The sequence below is a fragment of the Mauremys reevesii genome, linkage group 26 (assembly GCF_016161935.1).
Source record: "Mauremys reevesii isolate NIE-2019 linkage group 26, ASM1616193v1, whole genome shotgun sequence".
Lineage (NCBI taxonomy): Eukaryota > Metazoa > Chordata > Testudines > Geoemydidae > Mauremys > Mauremys reevesii.
The window spans coordinates 5,866,187-5,885,218 of record NC_052648.1 but is presented as its reverse complement, the minus strand read 5'-3'; the positions used below and the strand labels follow the sequence as shown (position 1 = coordinate 5,885,218).

At 52.8% G+C, this 19,032-nt stretch overlaps 3 protein-coding genes across 6 annotated transcripts; 2 read left to right on the top strand and 1 right to left on the bottom strand.

Moving 5' to 3' along the window:
• The first annotated feature begins 1 nt into the window (after position 1).
• MADCAM1 (mucosal vascular addressin cell adhesion molecule 1) lies at positions 2-7,331 on the top strand. Of its 2 annotated transcripts, XM_039515374.1 has the most exons (6): positions 16-193; positions 3,044-3,298; positions 4,433-4,750; positions 5,521-5,874; positions 5,908-6,312; positions 6,947-7,331. In XM_039515374.1, the coding sequence occupies exons 1-6, from the start codon at positions 142-144 to the stop codon at positions 7,087-7,089; spliced, it is 1,527 nt and encodes a 508-aa protein (XP_039371308.1). In that variant the 5' UTR covers positions 16-141; the 3' UTR covers positions 7,090-7,331. The 2 variants fall into 2 exon arrangements, with proteins under 2 accessions (XP_039371307.1, XP_039371308.1); XM_039515373.1 differs by having other exon boundaries at positions 2-193; positions 5,521-6,312.
• Positions 7,332-10,692: 3,361 nt separating this feature from the next.
• Positions 10,693-14,643, bottom strand: LOC120391587 (zinc finger protein 79-like). 2 transcript variants are annotated; one of them, XM_039515378.1, is made up of 2 exons: positions 14,435-14,643; positions 10,693-13,197 (listed from the first exon to the last, which is right to left on the bottom strand). In XM_039515378.1, exon 2 carries the CDS (start codon positions 13,178-13,180, stop codon positions 12,503-12,505), a length of 678 nt encoding a protein of 225 aa, XP_039371312.1. In that variant the 5' UTR covers positions 13,181-13,197; positions 14,435-14,643; the 3' UTR covers positions 10,693-12,502. The 2 variants fall into 2 exon arrangements, with proteins under 2 accessions (XP_039371312.1, XP_039371313.1); XM_039515379.1 differs by lacking the exon at positions 14,435-14,643 and adding an exon at positions 13,775-13,830.
• A 260-nt stretch (positions 14,644-14,903) lies between these two features.
• TPGS1 (tubulin polyglutamylase complex subunit 1) lies at positions 14,904-17,885 on the top strand. Of its 2 annotated transcripts, none has more exons than XM_039515377.1 (2): positions 14,904-15,272; positions 16,293-17,885. In XM_039515377.1, the coding sequence occupies exons 1-2, from the start codon at positions 14,977-14,979 to the stop codon at positions 16,822-16,824; spliced, it is 828 nt and encodes a 275-aa protein (XP_039371311.1). In that variant the 5' UTR covers positions 14,904-14,976; the 3' UTR covers positions 16,825-17,885. The 2 variants fall into 2 exon arrangements, with proteins under 2 accessions (XP_039371311.1, XP_039371309.1); XM_039515375.1 differs by having other exon boundaries at positions 14,910-15,302.
• Positions 17,886-19,032: the final 1,147 nt, after the last annotated feature.

Below are 19,032 nucleotides of genomic sequence, written 5' to 3'. Positions count from 1 at the left end.
GGATGGGACTTCTAGGCAGAAAGAGATCGGCCCCAGGCAGAGTCCATCCAGCTGGCTGGTGGGAAAGAAACAGCTGCCTGCAGATCCCTGTCACAGAGAAGAGATTAGCTGGAGTGAAAACATTTCCCTGGAGCCACAGCAATGGAGCCAATTCTTCTCCTCCTGCTCCTCAGCCTGGGCTGGACTTGCAGCGGTAAGTTCCCTGGAGACCACAGCAGATCAGAGGTTCTCTCTGGGCTGGAGGGATTGGGGGTTCCCTGCCTTCGCGAAGGGCTGAGCTGTTCTTTTTAGCTATTTCTCCATGCTGGTCCTGGGTGCTGCTCTGAAGTTTTCCCTCTTCGCGGTACGCTACACAACTGCTTTGCCGATGGCATCCCCTGCAGCTCTGCTGCCTGGTGCGTCGGTGTGAGCAGCTGCGGCTCTGTCCAGATGTGATCTGTGTCGAGGGCTCCCAGCGATGCTCTGTGCCCAGTTTGGATTGGCTGTGCTAGCCTCGGGGTGCTCAGGAGGGGACTGTTAGCAGAGCTGTCTCCATCCTTGGGTACACATGGGTCTGTGTTTTGTTCTGTGGTTATACAGTGCCTGGCACAGTGGGGTCCTGGTTTGTGACCGGGATCCTGGGCACTCCGGTAATATAACCAAGTATCCCACTTTCTTTCTGACACCCCCTCTCCGCGAACCTCCACTGCATGTGGATCTTTGAGCTTGGAGGAAAATAAATCAGTGACTTAAACATTGTTAAAACTGGTTCCGAAAGGGAGGGAAAAAACACATCACTTTGTCCCCCGGACGTTGGCTCCATCTTGAATGAAATGAATAGGGTTATAGAACGGTGACACAGCTGAATCTCAGAGAACATTTATTTTAGCTCTTAGAACAATACCAATCGCTCAGAGCCTAATTTTTACATCCGCGGATGTATATTGGCCCATAGACTGGTCTACGCAGCATCAATGGCATGAGACGTGAGCATGCTGGGCTGCCAAGTGCTCTCGAAAAGAAACACTCTCGTAATAGTGCCAACGGCTACAACAGCATCACTGCCACATTCGGGGCTAGTGCTGGCGTACTTTTAGACAGACGCAATGAGCTGGCTCTATTGCACGGCTTTACTTTGGAGACAATCCTTCATACCAACAGCATCCCAGAGTGCTGTAGCGCAGGGGTGCTCATATTTTCATAGGGTGGACCACATAATAGACCGCTGGTCTCATGGACCCTCTTCCTTCCCATGTGCCATTGCCCGCCCCGCCCCTCCCATTCACGATCACCTGTGGTCCTGCCTCCCCCCTGTTCTTCTTCATCTAGTTGGCACAGGGACACTGCACAATTACCTGCATGGAAAATGAATGTTGGGAAAGCATTTAGGAGCTGACTTGGGGTGCTGAGTACCCACCCCCTGCAACTGAAGTTGTGGGAGCTGCTGGCGCTCAGCACCTTCCATCATCATGCCCTTGGGGGTATTTTAGCTGACTTGCGATGCCATCTAGCAGCTGGAAATCAGACCCACCTAACTAGCAGCAAGTGCTCCACAGACACCCAGTCCTACATGGAAAGCAATTTGGGAACTGCCTTTGCAGAGAGTTAGTTAAAGCCGGATGCTCAGTGGCTGTAAATCGCAGTCGCTCCGTTGGCTTCAAGGAGTTGGGTCCATGTTCTCCAGCTCAGGGGCTGACCCAGATGGTACAAGAGTTGACAGCCTGCTGGGAAAAATGGGAAACTATTTTGTTTGGTTCCCTGGGCCACTCCAGTGAGTCATTAAAAAGCAGCTGCTGCCCTCTGGGTCGTCGCGCAGACACTCCAGATCTTTGGGTCGTTTTCAGAACAGCCGAGGTTTGTCCTTTGTCAAAATTTCCACGCTGTTTGCTGTGTACCCCCAGAGGTGGCTGCATTTCTGCAGTGTTGTTGGCGGGGCACCTTGACATGAAAGTCTCTAGTGAGACGTACAGATTCAATCCAAGTCACTCGTGCAAGCTTCTGTTTCTGTAGGTTGACCTCTGCATTCTCTCCTTTAACATTGGCAGTGGTTTTGTAACAAAAAACATTTTAAATGCATGTGTCGTTTTCTTGCTTGGGCAAACCAAAGCTAAAATATTCTGGATTGGATTAAAATCAAGTATTTAGTGCTTTGTCTTTAAACACAGTAACCAGAGTGTGGGATTTGTATGGCTCACGTCTGATTGGCAGCCTGGCTCCCAGGAGAGCAGCAGCAGCAGCAGCAGCAGGGGGTTAACCAGTGGAGGATGACGTGTGTTCGGGCTTATTTTTTGAATAACCACTTGTAAAATCTTTGTGGGAAGTAGAGACTTGGATGAAGTTAAACCCAGGCTGTGTTACAGGGAGAATCTCATCCCGTGGAAACATCTGCAGTGAAATAACATTCCTTCCACTGTAGCGGCATCTTTCCTCCCTGAGGGATCCTGTGGATTAGCACTGAAATGCTGCCACCTCTGAGGTGGAAGAAACCTGCCACTGCATTGCATGAGAGTTGTGGGGAGCGGGAATCAGAGCCAACAACCCAGCAACAAACACTTGCTCTTCTGGAAAGTCTGAGGGAATGTTTGAATGTAGTTTTGTTTTTGAGGTCATGACTCAAAGAGGGGAAGTTTGAGGGGAAGTGGAGAGAGAGGGAGAAATCCTGCCTCTTTTTGCCATGATCTTCAAATTACCCTTAACTTCACCAGGGCCAGAATTTCATCTATGTTGCATCTGCAGTGTTACTGACCCCTCTCAGTTTATTGCAAGTCATGTGATTGGTGGTTTTTTTTAAAAAGCCCCAGCTCCAGGAGTCCTGTGATTATGGGAGTATCTCAGCTTTAAAAACAAAACAAAAGCAGTTGCTATCCCTCTTGATTGTGCAGGTGACCTGAGTGCACCCTAGTGGCTCAGAAACCAGAGCACTGAACCCAAATCTCCCCATGTCTGTGCTGCCCTTTCCATTGGGAACAGCTGCCTGAGCTAACGCTGGGTATTTACTGCTCTTCTCTGAATGACCCTTGTTTTCTCCACTTGCTTCTTTCCCCCTTCCCTCCACTCCACCCAGGCCGGCTGACGGTGCTGCCCCAGGAGCCGCTCGTCCAGATTGGAGGTACCATTCAGTTGAACTGCTCCTTGGACTGTCCGGATGGGAAGCCCCAGTGGAAAGGGCTGGACACCAACCTGGGGAACATCATCTCCACCCCCACCTATAGCCTCCTGCTCATCACCAATGCCGCTGTAGCCATGGAGGGCACGAAGGTCTGCGTGGGGAACTGCCAAGGGAAGTCCCACCAGGAGACGACCAGCCTGCAAGTGTACTGTAAGTGCCCTGGGTCGATGTAGTTACCCCCCAGCTGCGTGACGGGCTAGACTCCAAACACAGACAGTCAGATTGAAACCTAGAGGTTTTACCGTCACATTGGCCTGGTGTTTTTCTGACCCAGGCAAACAGGAACCAGCCAAGCTGACCCTGCACAAAAAGTGCTGCCAAATCACAAAGACTTCAGAATGAAAGAAAATCACTTCCCAGCTCATCCCTTTCCGTTAGCGTTGCCTCCGGAGCCACTCGCAACAAACCTCAGATAAGGGGCACTTGACTGTGTCCATTTGGGGGGCCTGATCCTATATCAGCTGCAATCTCCCACCCTCCCCGCTTCACAGAACCCAGCTAACCTTGGAACTGCCCAATGGTCATCTCAGCTGGTATCCTGACACTGACCATAGAGGAAGGTATCAAGCCTTCGTGTGCCATCCTGTACCTTAGGATTCTTCCTGGCCCAGCTGATGATCAGTTTATGTCCAGAAGCATGAGGATTGATCACTAAAATGCAGCCCCTTCTGGGGTGCAGGATGGCCACAAACCAGGGCAAGAGAGCAATTGAGATCAGGAGGCCTGGTTCTCAGAGGTGAGGGGCACCTGTAGCACCACTGGAAGCAATGGGAGCGGCTGGTACCCAGCCCCTCTGAACATCAGGCCCTGGGGTTTAAGGGCTGACTTGCAAGGCTCTCTCCAATGCCTGGACCCCCCCAGCAGACATGGCCATGGTAAGCCAGCCAGGAATGTAGTTTTGTGGCTTCTAGAGTGGATCAGAAATTGGCCGCTGTTCCCAGGCCTGATCTCAGTGATGAATCCTTAGGGGAAGAGGGCAGGAACTGATTGCATCCCACTGACTCCCCTCTGCATGGAGGCTCTGCAGATGCCACAACTGACAGGACGTGCACTTCACACCTGAAGTCCGCGGGTGGGAGCCTCAGAAGGGGCAAGTGACTTACAAGCACAAATCCTGCAGATTTTCAAAGGGACTTTGTGCATCTAACTCACATAGGTGCTTTTGAAAATCCCACCTAATGTCTCCATTGGCCACTCCCGGCCCTGATCCCCTGGGCACCCTGTCCCATGGTAGGTGATGTAGCGAGGAAGCCTGCCGTTCCTCATGTGCCATTCTTTTCTCAGCTCTTCCAGACACCTTGCAGCTGGAAACCCAGCCAAAGGAGCTGGTGGCTGGTCAGCCAGCCCATCTCCACTGCTCTATTGGCAAGGTGTACCCACCTGGCTCCTTGACCCTGAGCTGGTATCGGGGGGACCAGAGACTGGAGAGCCCAGACCCTGAAGAAGCGGCTGATGACGAGGAGCTGTTCAGTTATGACTCTGAGCTGGAGGTCCCAGGGGAGAAGGTGACGGAGGGCCTGGAGTTCAGGTGTGAGGTGGAGCTGCTGCTGCCCTCAGACAGGAGTTTCCACCGGGCCACAGCGGTGACTGTGAGCACAAAAGGTAAGTCTTGGAGAGCTGAGCTAGGAATCTTAGCACGGTGGGTGTGCAAGTTCTCCTGCCAAAGCCATTTCCCCATGTCGCTTGCAATACTTGTCTGCCGGGGGTGAAAACATCTCCTGCTTCCAGGCTGCTAATATGAACTCGGTGTGGTCTGTAATTCCCTATGCAGCATGGGAACCAGGGTAACATCAAGCTGAATGGGCCTCAATCCACCCACCTGAGGACCTTTTGCTAAACCCTTCCAGCTCTCCAGGAGAGATGCAGCTTCCTCTCAGCTCCTGGCACCTCCCCTCTACCCCACCAGATCTCCTTGATTCATTCTGTTATCCTACTCCATGCGTCCTTCCTCCTAGCCCCAGATACTCTTCTCCTGAGTCCTCTTGCTAGCCCATGCTGTGAAGTTAGGGATCAAGGGAAGGCCCCGTGGGTGCTAGTCCTCTTCCCTGTCTAGGGCCCTAATCCCAAGGATCCTGCCTCAGCCCACACACAACTAGCGTGAAAGGTGCCTGTGCAGGGGCTGTTGCATATATGAAGGGGAGAGCAAAGCAGGGGCTAGGGCGTGAGGTTTCTGACACAGCCATATCTCTGGAGCTGGGTTCAGAGGGGTGGAGGGAGCCAGCACCCACTTCAATCCCCTCCCAGGGGATGGAGGATCATTCGGTGTCAGCGGGCCACCTACCTGGCTTGCATGGTCCCAGTTCCTTAAGGACAAGGGCATGGAGTACGAGTAGCCAAGTGTCAAGAGACTAATCAAAATCTTCTGTTTACAGCTGTAGCAGAGCAGCCCACAACTGGGTCAGTCACTGGCCGAGAGAATCCCAGAACTGAGTCTCCGGCTACTACAGAGAAGCCCCCTGCTACTGACTGCAGCCCCACAACTGGGCTTGGGGCTACTACAGAGAGCCCCACCGCAGAACTGACTTCTGCAGAGAGCCCCACCACAGAGTTCATTGCCACATCTCACAAGCCCAGTGCCAAAGCCACCTCTGTCCCCTGGCTGGTGACCACAGAGACCCTCGCCACCGAGTCCAGGGCTGCCTCACAGCACCCCAGTGCAGGCACAGCCACAACTGACTGGAGCCCCAGCAGCGGCTTGAGTTCTGCTACAGAGAACCCCACCACAGGGGACGTGGCTTGCACAGAGAACCCCACCACAGGGGACGTGGCTTGCACAGAGAACCCCACCACAGGGGACGTGGCTCGCACAGACAACCCCACCACAGGGGACGTGGCTCGCACAGAGAACCCTCTCACCAAGAAAGCCACTAGTGTCCAGATCCCCAGAACAGAGTCTGTCTGCAACCTGCAGATCAGGCCTGTCCCTTCTAAAGGGACCACCGGGGAAGCCCTGAAGATCATATGCGAGGCAGAGTGCGGTGAGGATATTACCATCAGGTGGCTGAAAACCCCTGTGGAGCTCTCTCAGTACCAGGAGGAGGCGTCCAAGGGCAAATCCATCCTGACAGTTGACCGTGTAGATCTCGACCACCAAGGGATCTATGAGTGCGTCCTGCTGAGCAGGAGACTCCAGGTGGCAAGCCTCCACATCGCTGTGTCTGCTGGTGAGTGGCTGCCAAGGGCTTTGCATTCAGGAGTGGTGGGTCCCTGTGGGGAGGTGCGAGCCAGCCCAGGGAGGAGAGGGCGTCCCAGTGATCGTGTTTGTTTCCTTCCCCGATCTGTACTCCCCCAGGTAACAACAGAACAGAACCTACAGCTTATGGCCAGCATAACCCTCCGCCCAAACCAGTGGGATGGGGAGAGGCAGAGTGCCTGTGTTCAAGGGCCAAGCATCACGCGTGGGTCTTAGCCACACACTGCTTGGTGGTTGAACGCTACAGTGAATAATGGCTGGGGAAAGTTGCTGGGTTGACAGCCCTGAAATTCCATCCACAGGCACCAGTACAACACGGGCAGCGGCAGTGCAAGCTTCCCTGCCCACGTGCCTTAACCCGGGGCTGGAGGGATCAATCTCTAGGCAGGAGCCTGTTGTTAGCCTGTACAGCCCATTAAATCCTCTCTGCCGAGGCTGCTGGGGGGCCGTGTGATGTGAAGATGCAGCTGTTGGTGGCCAGCTGGTGTCAAAGGACACCTAAGACATACCGGGACCCAGGCAGGGATGTTTAGACTTGTTGATTGTTGAGACCGAGCCCTGCTAAGGGCTCAACCACAGCAAGTGACAATTTCTCTTCTTTGCAGCTACCTTCAGCACCGACTCGGCCATCGCGGTCGGGACGGCAAGCTCCCTCCTGGGCCTGATCGTCACAGCGTTTGCGTCACATCGCCTGTGGCGACGACTCCACCCACCGGGCGTGACGAGCCCTAAGGGGAACAGCGTTTAGGTGCCTGTGGCTCCGTCGGGACTTGTTTTGAACATTCATCCTCTTTCCACTGACGAGCTTGCCCGTTGTTATGGAAAGCTTGGTATCAGAGCCAGCCGGGCCCCCTGGACTGCACCTGGCCAGAGAAGGGAGTGGAGGAGCTGCCTGATGCTTGGGCTGCTGCTGGGAGAGCTGGGTAAATGGCCAAGCTGGAAGCTGCCCAGCAGAGCTGAGCAGACCTTTGGGGTGACCAGTCTCTTTCCTTTCCTCCACTTCACTCCTTGGCATCATGGTTTCCGCTGGTTTCAAGTGCAATGGGAGCATTTTGCTCCAAAGTCCAGGCAAGTGCTGAGACTTGGCTCCTACAGACACACCTGTGGGACTCCGACAAGAGCTTCCCCAAGGAGATGAACAGGTCACAGGTGCCAGGGTACAGCAGTTTCTAAAACAGACCAATGGATTTTCCCTTCACAGTATATTGAAAACTCTCTCCTTGCTTGAGGCTTCTGGCTGAGGAGATGCCAGTGATATTTCCTGTTTGATTGGTTTGAAATCCCTGATCCTTTCTGGATTTGCCACATTTGTTTTCGCGGTGGCGTCTTATTTCAAAACTCTCTGGGGTCAGTTGTTCCTGTTTTTGTTCCCAAGTATGTTGGGTATTTCCGGTGGGGGTGGGAAAGAGAAGATGGGGAGGGGGGCAGGGGGTGGAATTCCAGGTGCACTGAAGGTTGGCTAGGGAGGGACAAGGTGAGACTATGCTCAGCCATAGCCCCTTGGAACTGAGTGGAGACTTTAATCAAATGCACCACAGTGACGAACTATCCGTGAGAGGCTCTGTACTGGTCATACAGCTCCATCTCCAGGCCCTGGGTTTCTCTGCGCTGCTCTGAGACAGGGCTGCAACCCCTTCTGGAGAGGGCTGTGGGGCAGCTGCCTGGTTTCCTTCCACGCCGAGACCGTACATGCACCAGCCCCGTCTCAAGGCTGGGATGGAAACTGAACTCAGTTCACCTCTGTATTTAAAATATCCTAAGAAACCTCTCCCAAGTGCTGTAATCTGTCAAAACAGCTGCTTGTAAATAACTGTCCTGAATGTTGAGAACGCAGTAGACCTGCGGTGTATATTGAGTTTCTGGAATAGAGTGAGAACTGCTGCTCTAATAAAGATCTGGTTTGACATATTCCCGGTAGTGGTTTCCTTGGCGTCTCTGTACCCTGGCTCTACGGTTTGCCGGCAGCAGCAGGGCCACGTGTATGCTTGTATTCCACACAGAAGGCAGATGGGGGCAGGGAGGGCACCTAGCTTCTCGCAAAATAGCCCCATTGAGTATATTCCTGTGGGCATTTTGACTTCAGCCAGGTATAATAGGTGCCATCAGAATTTGCGAGAGGCACTGAATTGCAACTTGCTGATTAGATGCTGACAGTAGGGCTCTAAAACAGAATACCGGGTTCTCGTGGCTGAAGCAGAGGCATGCCTCCCTTGATCCTACAGAGAGATGGGAATCCCAGAAATACCTTACCGAGAAAAACCAGCTCTCCCCACGTCCAAAAACCAGACCGACGCCACCTGTGCTCCACACACTCCCGGCCTCACCCCTCAGCCGTTGGTCTCAATTCCTTATGACACAGCAGCACGTCCCTACACTAGTTCACATGTAACCATCTCAGCAAGGAAATCCCCACAGCTGGCATCTGGGCTGCCATTTATGGCCCCTGGGGAAACTTCCCAGAGCAAACGCTGCTGTTCTGAACTTGGGATCCTGCTTCCTGAGCTCAAGCCTGGTCAGGGCAGGGAAGCGATGCCACCTTCAGCAAGGGCAGAGATAAAGGAGCAATCAGAAACCAGCCCATCTAGTCCTAATCAGTCAATAGGTGCTTTAGCAAAGCACCCCACTCCCCTGCCTGGCAGGGTGGAACAGCCCTGGGCCTAGTAGGGTCAGTACTGCCACATTTATACACCCGCAGGCGGCCTAGCGTTTGTGCTCAGCCGGGGAAGGCTGTGGCCGAGGCAGCTGCCAAGCGAGGAGGTGAGTCTGGCCTTGTTCCTGCAGGGAAAGCTGTGTTGTATGAAACCCAGTAGGTCACCTTGGGGAAGCAGGGAGAGCACAGAAAGCCCAGCGGGGGCATGGGCCAGGGCAGAGCTGGTCGTTTCTCCTTGCAGCTGCAGCACTCAGAGCTGTTGTTCTCCAGCTACCTGCCACACAGCTGGCGGCTGGGGCCAGGACTGCAGGAAGGGGCTACAGAGGGAGCCAGAACAGAGAGCTCCCAGCGCGTGCATACACACACCAGGAGCTAGCTGCAGGTTGGGGACACTGGAGAAAGGGACAAGATCCCTTTGCAAAGAACTTGGCTACAGCCCATCTCAGTGAAAGTTCCCTGTAGGGTAGGAAAAGTGACAGCTTGGGCCTTGCGTGTCTGGAATTAAGCACTCAATTCCTGCCTCTGTTCCTTGTGCAGAGAACTCCTCTCTGCACCTAGTGCTCAGAAAACTCTCATTGCTCTGCAGCAACTTCTCTGTGTGTGTCGGAAGTCAGATGTCCCAGCGAGGGCGGGTGGAGTCTCCTTCCACTCTCTGACCTCCCCGCTCCACTGAACAAATACCAGACTCAGCACTGCTCAGGAACCCACCACCTGCAGCAACCACACACCCGCATTTAAAGAAAAGAAGACCTTCTGCATATCCAGCTGAAAGGGGGCATTAATGCAGCAGAATAGTTATCCCCGTTGGAATGAAAGCTAGAATACTGGGGTTAACAAAGGCCTCACAGCTTGTGTACTCAGCAACCAGAGTGGGTGCAGTTAAAAAAAAAAAAAATCCCTAGCGATCTGTAGTCCCTCTGATTGTGAGCTGTAGCAGCACAGTGCACTCCAATGCTGCAGTGAGGAACGGGCGGGGAAGAGTGGTCTTGCCTCCTAAAATCAGCACCAGTTCCTGCATGTTACCTAAAGGTCTCTCCTCCAAACACTGACCTGGCCCAGGCCTGTGTTGCATGAGAGCAGATGAAGTCCTACCTAAGGTGGAAAGACTGCAGGCTGCTGCCATGTTCCCAGTTATTAACAGCCAAGGTTTGTTGCTTGGAGTTCAGAATGCACAAGCAAAAAAACCCAAACTTTATTTAAAAACGAAACACAAAGCCCTGAACGTACTCAAAGGGCCCCTGCAGAAAATGCTGTTTTAAAGCCGCAACGAAGGGTAGCCTCATGTTCGGTAACAGGCTTCTTGTTAAAGCACAGCCTGCCTACTGCAGGCACATCTCATGGGCCACTGCCACTTACCCATTCCGCTGTCACAGAGCAGATCCAAGGGCAACACCATCCAGTTGCCAGCTGCTCCATTTAAGTTTTCTTTAGGGATGAGGAGCCTTTTGATCCCTGCCCGCTGGGAGGGAGACTTATCAGAGATGTTTGCTGTGCTGCTGTTTCAAGTGAACAGTGCTGGACAATGAAACCTTTATTCAGAGAACAGGTAGCAGAAAAGCTTCCCAGCCTCCCAACTCCACCCTCGAGACCCACTTCTCCCAGGCAGAGGGCAGCTCACTCAACCCCTGGCACGTTGTGGGGCAGTCTCTGTGAGATCCATTTGGAACAGGACTAGGACTATTGCACCAGTGCCCTGAGCAGCTGAGCAGAAAGGCCAGGGTTCTGTGGATCCTGGCTGTGGCTGAAATGGCCCCTGCCTTCTGGGAACCCACTGCCAGACTGAAGCCTGTTTAAACCAAAGCTACAAACTTCAGGGTTTAAAGAGGTAACACCCCACATTTCTGCCACGATTAATGGAGGGATGGCTACACCACTGGAAGGGCAATCCAGTTGTGGCGTATGCCGCTCCTATGGGGGAATTTCCTTCCCTGACCTCAGCCCCTTTGTCTCTGCACTGATGCAATTTGGTTCAGACCAGTGCATTTGGTTCCAGAAGAGTGGACCATTTCCCTCCCTGGTAAAGTCCTAACTCTGGTGTCCAAATGAACATCTGTGCTTACAAGTCAGGCCCCTGTGCTAGCACAGAGGGGCTGCGTTGTAGCTGACCTCAGACCCTCGCATTGCTCTAGCTTTGGGTAGGAAATCAAGCAATCCTTTGTCTTCCTTTGATGCTTTTGTTTAAAACCCCCTTGAGTGGCTCTTACGTCCCTGATGATTTGCAGGCAGAATGAGTTATGCTGGCCCAGTTCTGTAGAACTACTGTTACGAGCTTGTTTATTAGTGACCAGAGGAAAATACTCAAAGACTTTCAAGTTAAACCCTGTCATTGGGCTGGAGCCCGTCCCTCCTTGGGAGCTGTGCGTATTGGGGGAAAAGAGGGACAATCTCCAGCGGTTCACATACACGTCTCCCCTCTCAAGTTTGCTCCCCAGCCCTTCTTCTGCCAGGAAGTAGAGGTCCAGCACCCGTGCCCTGGAGCATAAAGCATTAGATCAAAGATTCTTGGAGGTGGGGACCTTCTTTGCTTGCAAGGTCTGTCCATCACTGCAGAACACAGTGAAGTGGATGAGCTTAACTGAGCTACAGTGGCAATCAGATTACAGTGAAAGCCTCTAAGGGACATGGTACAGAATTCCCCCCAGAAGACGCTACTGCCACATTGAGGTAGGTGCATGATAAAAAACATGACATCGACAGGCTCATGATTTAAAGCAGCTGCAGGCAGTGTTTACGGGAACTGAGTGGCCATAGGAACACTTTTTCCATCAAACAGACTATGCAGCTGCTTCCTGGAAACCATTCTGTTTGGGATCTGTCTTAAGAGTGCATGGAACAATGATAATACGGATGCATCCAGTCATAAACAAGCCACCCCCAGAAGGTGGAATGCCAGCCCTTTTTCCCTTCACCCAAACCTCAGATGCACTAGACATATTCCTACAGCATTGAAACCAAGATGAGGGGGTTGGGGGGGGCTAAACAGAGGCAGCAGAAGCAAAGACACCCGCTGCAGTTTGTAGTGTATGAAAGACCAACTGCATCCGTGGGACAGATGGCAGCATCGCTTAGTGGCGCTCTGCTCAGATCTGAGCTTGGAACACAGAAGATCTGTCCTGGATTAAATTGGCAAGTGTCACCATCCTGAAGGATGTTAAAGCGGGATCACAAGGGAACCTTTGGTTAGACTGTAAACCAGAGTCCAGCCATCTCATAGCAGCTCCTGCACCAGTACTGCTGCACCGATATCATCTGTGCACAGCCACTGCCCGCAGCTTCCCATTCAATGGGAAGCATTATAACTGGCATGGTGCTTGAGCTGCTCCAAACCCCAGTCTCCTTATCACATGTACTCAAGGTTCTGCTTCCCTTCCTTAAGGCCCAGCTTCTGCACTGGGTTTCAGCACATTTCCAGCCTCCGGCAGAGTATGGGCAGACTCCGAGACTGGGGCAGCCTAAGCAAGTTAGACTGATCAGAGCTGCATGGCAGCAGGACCCGGGAACCTGCCCGCTCCTAGCCATGTACCGTGCGCTGGTGCTTCAGTAGGTTGGATTTGTGGTTAAAGGACTTGGAGCAGCATTTGCAGCTGAACTGCTTCTTGTTCTGGTGAGTTCTCTTGTGCTGCAGGAAGGTGGAGAAGTGGGTGAAGCTCTTGGGGCAGTGCTCGCACTTGAAAGGCTTCTCGCCTGTGTGGATGCGCTGATGCTCCTTGACTGAGGCTTCCCATTTGAACCTCTTGCTGCACTGGGAGCACTTGAAAGGCTTCTCCTCGGTGTGGATGCGGAGATGCTTGATGAGACAGGACGTGCGCTTGAAGCGCTTGGAGCACACGTCGCACTTGAAGGGCGCCTCGTCCGAATGGACCTTGCTGTGCTTGGCCAGGTCCCCAGCCAGCTTGAAGTGCTTGCCACAGACATCGCAGCAGTGGGGCCGACTGTCCGAGTGGACCAGGCGGTGCTTAATGAGGTCAGCGCAGCGGATGAAGTTCTTCTGGCAGGTCTCACAGTGGTAGGGCCGCTCGCCTGTATGGATGCGCTGGTGCTCCTGGAAGTTGGAGAGGTGCTTGATGTCCTTCTTGCAGATGTCACAGCGGTAGAACTCCAGGGGAACAGCCGCACGGCTGAGGAGCCGCTGTGATCGCTTCCGCTTTCTCCTGACTGGGGACTTTCGAGGGCTTTTCCCTGCTTCCATGAGGTTGGCGATCACACCTGGCAAAGCAAGGATTTATATAACACTGTATGCGCTTGCTCTGCACTTTACAAAGCATGAAAGAAGGCAAGGTTCCCACCTGGAGCACCTTCCAGTCTAACACCGGCAACTATAGGGCCTCATTTCAGGCTGTTAGAAACTGCAGAGATCAGTGCTAGAGATTGAAAGACAGAAGCAGCTTTGAAGGAGGGCACAGGAATAGTGAGTTGGTCCAAAGGCAGGAGACATAATGAAAGAAGGGGAGGGTGGGATTAAAAAAGGAATAGCTGGGAAAGAGGATGCAGAAAACAGGGAGGAGGAAGTGTGAGCACATGCTTTATTATTAACCACACCCTGTCCTTTCTCTAGTACACCTTCCCTCTCACGACACCAGTTAGATGGGTCAGATTTCCTCTCTTGCCCCATGGGTATAATGGGGTAGAGAAGTGCCAGTCATACAGTAACAGAGCTGGAAAAACAACCCAGGACTCCTGCTTCCATCACTTGCTCTACCCACTAGCCACAGCCTGTGACGAAATGGGAATGTTCTGAATACTGTGTGGGTGCCTCAGTTTCCCCTATGCCTTTCATAAGTATCTAGGTGTCGGGATAATTGTTGCAGAGCCCTAGGCTGGTGTGATGCTGTCTGCACCGAGAATGGCCGACACCCTGTCTCCTGATGGCTTTGGCCCCTCCTCTGCAAGGTGCTGACTGAAGGCTCTGGAGAACAAAGAGATCAGGTGGCCTCCTGGCCCGGGAAAGAGACAAAGGCAAGGGGAGGGGCTGGAGGGAGTCTCAGTTTGGAGCCGGCTGGGGAAATGGAGGGAGGCCCAGCACCGGGGATCTGGGCTCCCCACCCCCAAGATGTACTGACTGAGGGATCCTGTTGTCTGTACCTACGAGCTCTGCTTTGACCGTGTTCCCGTCGCCTAATAAACCTGCTGTGTCATGAGCGTCGCGGTGAATCGCAGGAAGTGGCTCCCCCACACTCCGGGACACGGCCCACCCGGTGGAAGGGCTTCTGCTAGGAGGGCCACATGGCAGGGGCGGGCGGGCAGGAGTAACCCGCACCCTCCCCTTAAAGTCCCCCCCCCCCCCCCATGCAATGATTAGAGGGGCCCAGGTCCCGCCGAAGGGGGTTGAACCCAGGCCTGTTGCACACGCTCCCCAAACGGGGGGGGGACCCTAGAACCTCCTGCCCCCGCCCAGAGCACGGGGGGGGGTCTCCTCCCACCCCCCCTACAGGACCCGCGTTACCTGCAGCCGCCAGGCCTGGAGCAGGAAGGGCACTAAGAAGCTCCTCCCTTTACCTAGAGCTCAGCTACGCTCCTCGGCACACCCCCACCCCACTTCCTTAGTGAGGGAAGAGGTCAAAGGGCACCGGATATAGAAACCCAGGTCAGAGGTCAGCGTCCTTAGGTACCGGTTGCTAGGCGTGGGGCAGTTGCCCACACGAACTATGGTAGCCGAGGTGCTTCCGGTGTGTGGCCGGATGTAGTCCCAGGGACATAGGGACTGAAGGTACCAGGACTAAGATGGAGGCGACCACGCTTCATTGCCCACAGTCAAGATGGCAGCCCCCAGCGCTTTCTCTGATTGGCTTAGAATTGAGCAAGATGGCGGCCACCAGCTTCCCTCGCCGGCTGATTGGCTGCCTGGAGCAAGATGGCGACCAACGGTCTTCTTCACCCACTGATTGGCTGACAGCGAGTAATATGGCGGACAGACGGTTCCTTACTAAGTGATTGGTAGCCCTCAGTCAAGATGGCGGCAGAGTAGCCTCACTGCCCACAATCAAGATGGCGTCCTGCGAGAAGCGGCGCTCAGCTCCGGCCCCGGCGACTGGGAGCGGGCTCGTGGAGCCGGTTCGGGTGGGAGTTGGAGGTCGGGAGCCGGAGAGCGAGGCCGAGTTCCTGCTCCAATCCGGGGTGACGTCCATGGTGCGGGAGGCGCTGCTGAAGGTGCTGGAGGCGCGGCCCGAGGAGCCCGTCTCCTTCCTGGCCAGTTACTTCGAAAAGCTGCTGCTGAGTGGCCCCCAGGGCGGTGCTGCCGGGGACCGGCACGGGCAGCATCAGCGCCTCGGCCGGGCCCTGTGGTACGTGCGCCTAGCCCACCATTCACACAGGTGCGGAGCGTGAGCTGGGTGACGGGGGTGCGACGCGAGACTACAACTCCCGGCCTGCCTCACGCTAGGCCCGATAGAACGTTCTCTGGCCCGGCGAGTAGAGCATTCTGGGAGTTGTAGTCTTCGTGAGGCTGCCGCGTGGACGGGTGAGGGATACATGATGGGACTTGTAGTCTTCGTGGCTGTATTAATACTGGGCTTTTCCTGCTCTCTTGTTAGGTAAGGGGGTCTGCACATGCCAGGGGAGGTAGTCCCTACAGTCTGCTGAGAGAGCAGGGCCATGGGGGTTTGCAAGGTTGTTAGCTTGCTCATTGTTGACTGTTCTGTCCTTGGTGCCACAGCCTTGCACAGCAGGTGCAGGGCAGGGGACTGTTGCTCTGCAAGTCAGATGTGAGGGGAAAGTACCCCCAGGGCCGGCTTTAGGCTGATTCCCCTGATTCCCTGGAATTGGGCCCCGTGCCAAAGGGGGCCCCGCTCCTGGGGTCTTTGGTGGCATTTAGGCAGCAGGGGGTCCACTCCAGGAGTCTTCGGCGGCATTTTGGTGGGGGGGTGTCCTTCGGAGCCACGTAATACCAAGAGCGGACCCCCCACTGCTGAAATGCCACCAAAGCCCCGGACCGCTGCCAAGTATTCGAATCAGGCCCTGCGGGTCATAAAGCTGGCCCTGACTACCCCTGGGCCCAGATAAGCTTAAGTGCTATTCATCTCATCCACTCTGAGGAGTAAGCGAATCCGTGTGCCCTGCTTTGCTGTCCAGAACACTGGATTAAAGAGGATGGAGTGTTGGCAGATAATGGGTGTGGGGCTCAGTGTTATTCAGTATAATTCATCTTGCATGGCAGGAGAATGTGTCCAGAACTGTAGGTGGACTGGACTGTTGCAAGCTTCACCCAGTTGTGTTTTGGTTGCAGTTCCTTTAGCTATGGATCTGTAACTTGGAACTTCCTCCTCCCCTGTGGGCTAACATTATTTGATTGTGTGTCATGGCAGGACTGCCTTTAACAACAATGTCAGCATGGCTTACGAGTGCCTGAGTGCCAGAGGCAGGAGGAAGAAGCCAGGAGTCAATGGGAGAATCTACAGTGAGTTGCTCAAAAAGATCTGCCAAGATGGGGAAGCCCCTGAAGAGGTTGTTTCTTCTTTGCTGAGGAAGATCCAGTGCCGGGACCATGAGGCAGTGCCTTTTGATGTCTTCCGCTATGGGGTGCTCAGCTGCTTCGTGCTTCTTGAGTTTGTGGCCAAGGCTGATACTTTGTATGATGTACTTGATGATGGCTCTGGCATGGCGGATAAAAGGGTTTGCCAGGCAGTCCTGGGCACTCTGGAAGACGCTCTCGGAGCCAGCGACTTCTCTGTTCCCATCCGTTACTTGGAGGCCGGCTCCAAGCTGGGACCAGACTGTTTGGCTTTGGCCATGGACAAAGCATTGCTAGAGAGGAAGATTTGCTCCTCCATGAACAGGGAAGAGTTTCTAAAGAAAGCCACAGCCCTATTCATTGCAAAAGTAAAACCCATTGACTGATGCTCTCCAGTGGGGACAACACTCCCTGTGTTAGGGCTTCAAATGGAGCAGATTATTCTGGGGAAACATCAAATCCTAGGACTTCAGGTGGCCACAGGGGGAGGAAGGTGGGTCTGCCAGTTCCTGTCCTTGCCTGAAGAGCTCTGGATCTACTTGACTAGAGAATGCTTGTCTTAAATTTCCTATTCACCTCCTAACTCCATCCTGAACACCTTAAATTCCAGCCACCTGTAGCATTTCATCTGCTGGCTTATATATCCACAACTAAGAACCTCCCTTTTAAAAATGTTTTATTTCCAATAGCTATTGTAAACCTCTGCTTATAGCTTGGGGAACATCCAGGGAAACCCAGGAATTCCAGGGCAGTGCTAGAAACTAAAAATGAGCCATTGTGGCCTGAGCACAGGACTTGGAGTTAGGGACTTCTGAGCTGTGGTCCTGCTCTGCCACTGATATATTTTGTAACTTTGGGCAAGTCACTTAGGTTCTGTTTTTCCTGTCTATAAAATGGGGGTAAGACCTTCTTCAGAGGGTTGTGCTGAGGCATAACAGGTAAATGCAGCACTTGGAGGATTTAAAGTGCTATTTAAGTGTTATTAATTAAGTGATGTCATTTTGTTAAATAGGTAAGATGATGAATATCTGGCAAGAAATGAGATTTCATCAAAAGCAGAGGCTAGTTCTGTGTTGGCCAGTGGCTGAATTTCAAATCCCTACATTAGCATTAAACTATGCTGAGTGTTTCAGCATATTGCAATTTACTAAACTGCATCCTGTAATCTGGACCCTCAAAAGCAGAGATCATACGTGACTGGTAATCTATAAAGCAAAACTGTGGTATATTAAAGATTTGCTAGTAAGTTTGGAATTTAAACACCTGATAATGAAGCAAAAACAGGATAAATTCTAATTCCCTTCTGGGCTAATACACCTTGCTATGTTTACTTCAACTGGCGATGCTGGTTGGACCATACCTTATTTATTTATGAGTTTAGATCTATGATTATTCATGCAATGCAATGATTTGTTTATTAGAGGACATTAAACTGTTTAAACTTTTAGTTTGGCTGTAAACATCTTTCTTAATTGCATGGTAGCCTTTACTGTCAGCAACGCTGCATTTTATAGCATGCTTTCTGTGAGGATTTCAAAGCACCGGCAGCCCCCTGTGACTTTAAGAAACGTCCCCATTTTGTAGAAAGGGGCAGCAGGGGAAGAAATAGAGGAGGAGATTTTGAAAAGAGGCCTCTAATTTTGCGTGCTCAGTGTTTAGCATCTAGGGCTCAGCGGGGCTGGAACACTTTTTATAGTGGGGGGCTGAGAGCCATTGAACCAAACCGTAAAGCCTGTATATAATGGAAACCACTTCAAGCCAGGGGGTAAGGAAGTACCCCCAGCAGCCTTGGTTCCAGTACCTATGCTAGGGCTTCATTTTTTTTTTTTTCCCAGAGATGCTAAGCACCCACAACTCTAACAGGAGCTCTGCCAATCAGGTCCCTGAGGTTAGAATTTGGTCACCCAAAATTGGAGGCCACCTTTCTTGACCTGCCTTAGAGAGTGAGGCAGAGCAGGGAATGCAACCTGGGGTCCTGGCTCGTGGTTCTGTGCTCTAAGCAGCAAATTCATAGATTCTAAGGTGAGAGAAAGGACCATTGTGATCATCTAGTCTGTCCTCCTGTATAACAAATCACAGGGCAACTGAGGTCATTCCCAACTTATTTACAGCAGCCAATGCTGATGTTAGTTTCGTTGCGTTCCCTTCTGGGCAAGGAGGTTGAGAGGTTTCAAGAACACTTCCTTTGTAGGCTATTCTGATGAAAGCAGACTCAGTGGCTGTGTAGGGCCCCTTTCCTTTGTTCTCTGCTGCCCAGCTGTGGATGTAGGGTGACCAGACAGCAAATGAGAAAAATCGGGACGGGGGTGGGGGGGTAATAGGAGCCTATATAAGAAAAAGACCTATAAAATCGGGACATTTGGTCACCCTATGTGGCTGTAACAGGAGTAAATTTGCAGTCTTGTTGTTGCTGTGGAGCATGTGATGTATGTAATATTATCCAGTTAAAAGCCCAACACACCCCAATGCCAGATTATACTCGGAAATACACCGTGATTCTTTCCTAGAACACGTGCAGTGCTAATGTGTTTTGCCAAGCTGTTCAGCCCTGTCGCATTCTCAGCAACGCCAATTGCTTCAGTGTTTCCTGTTTA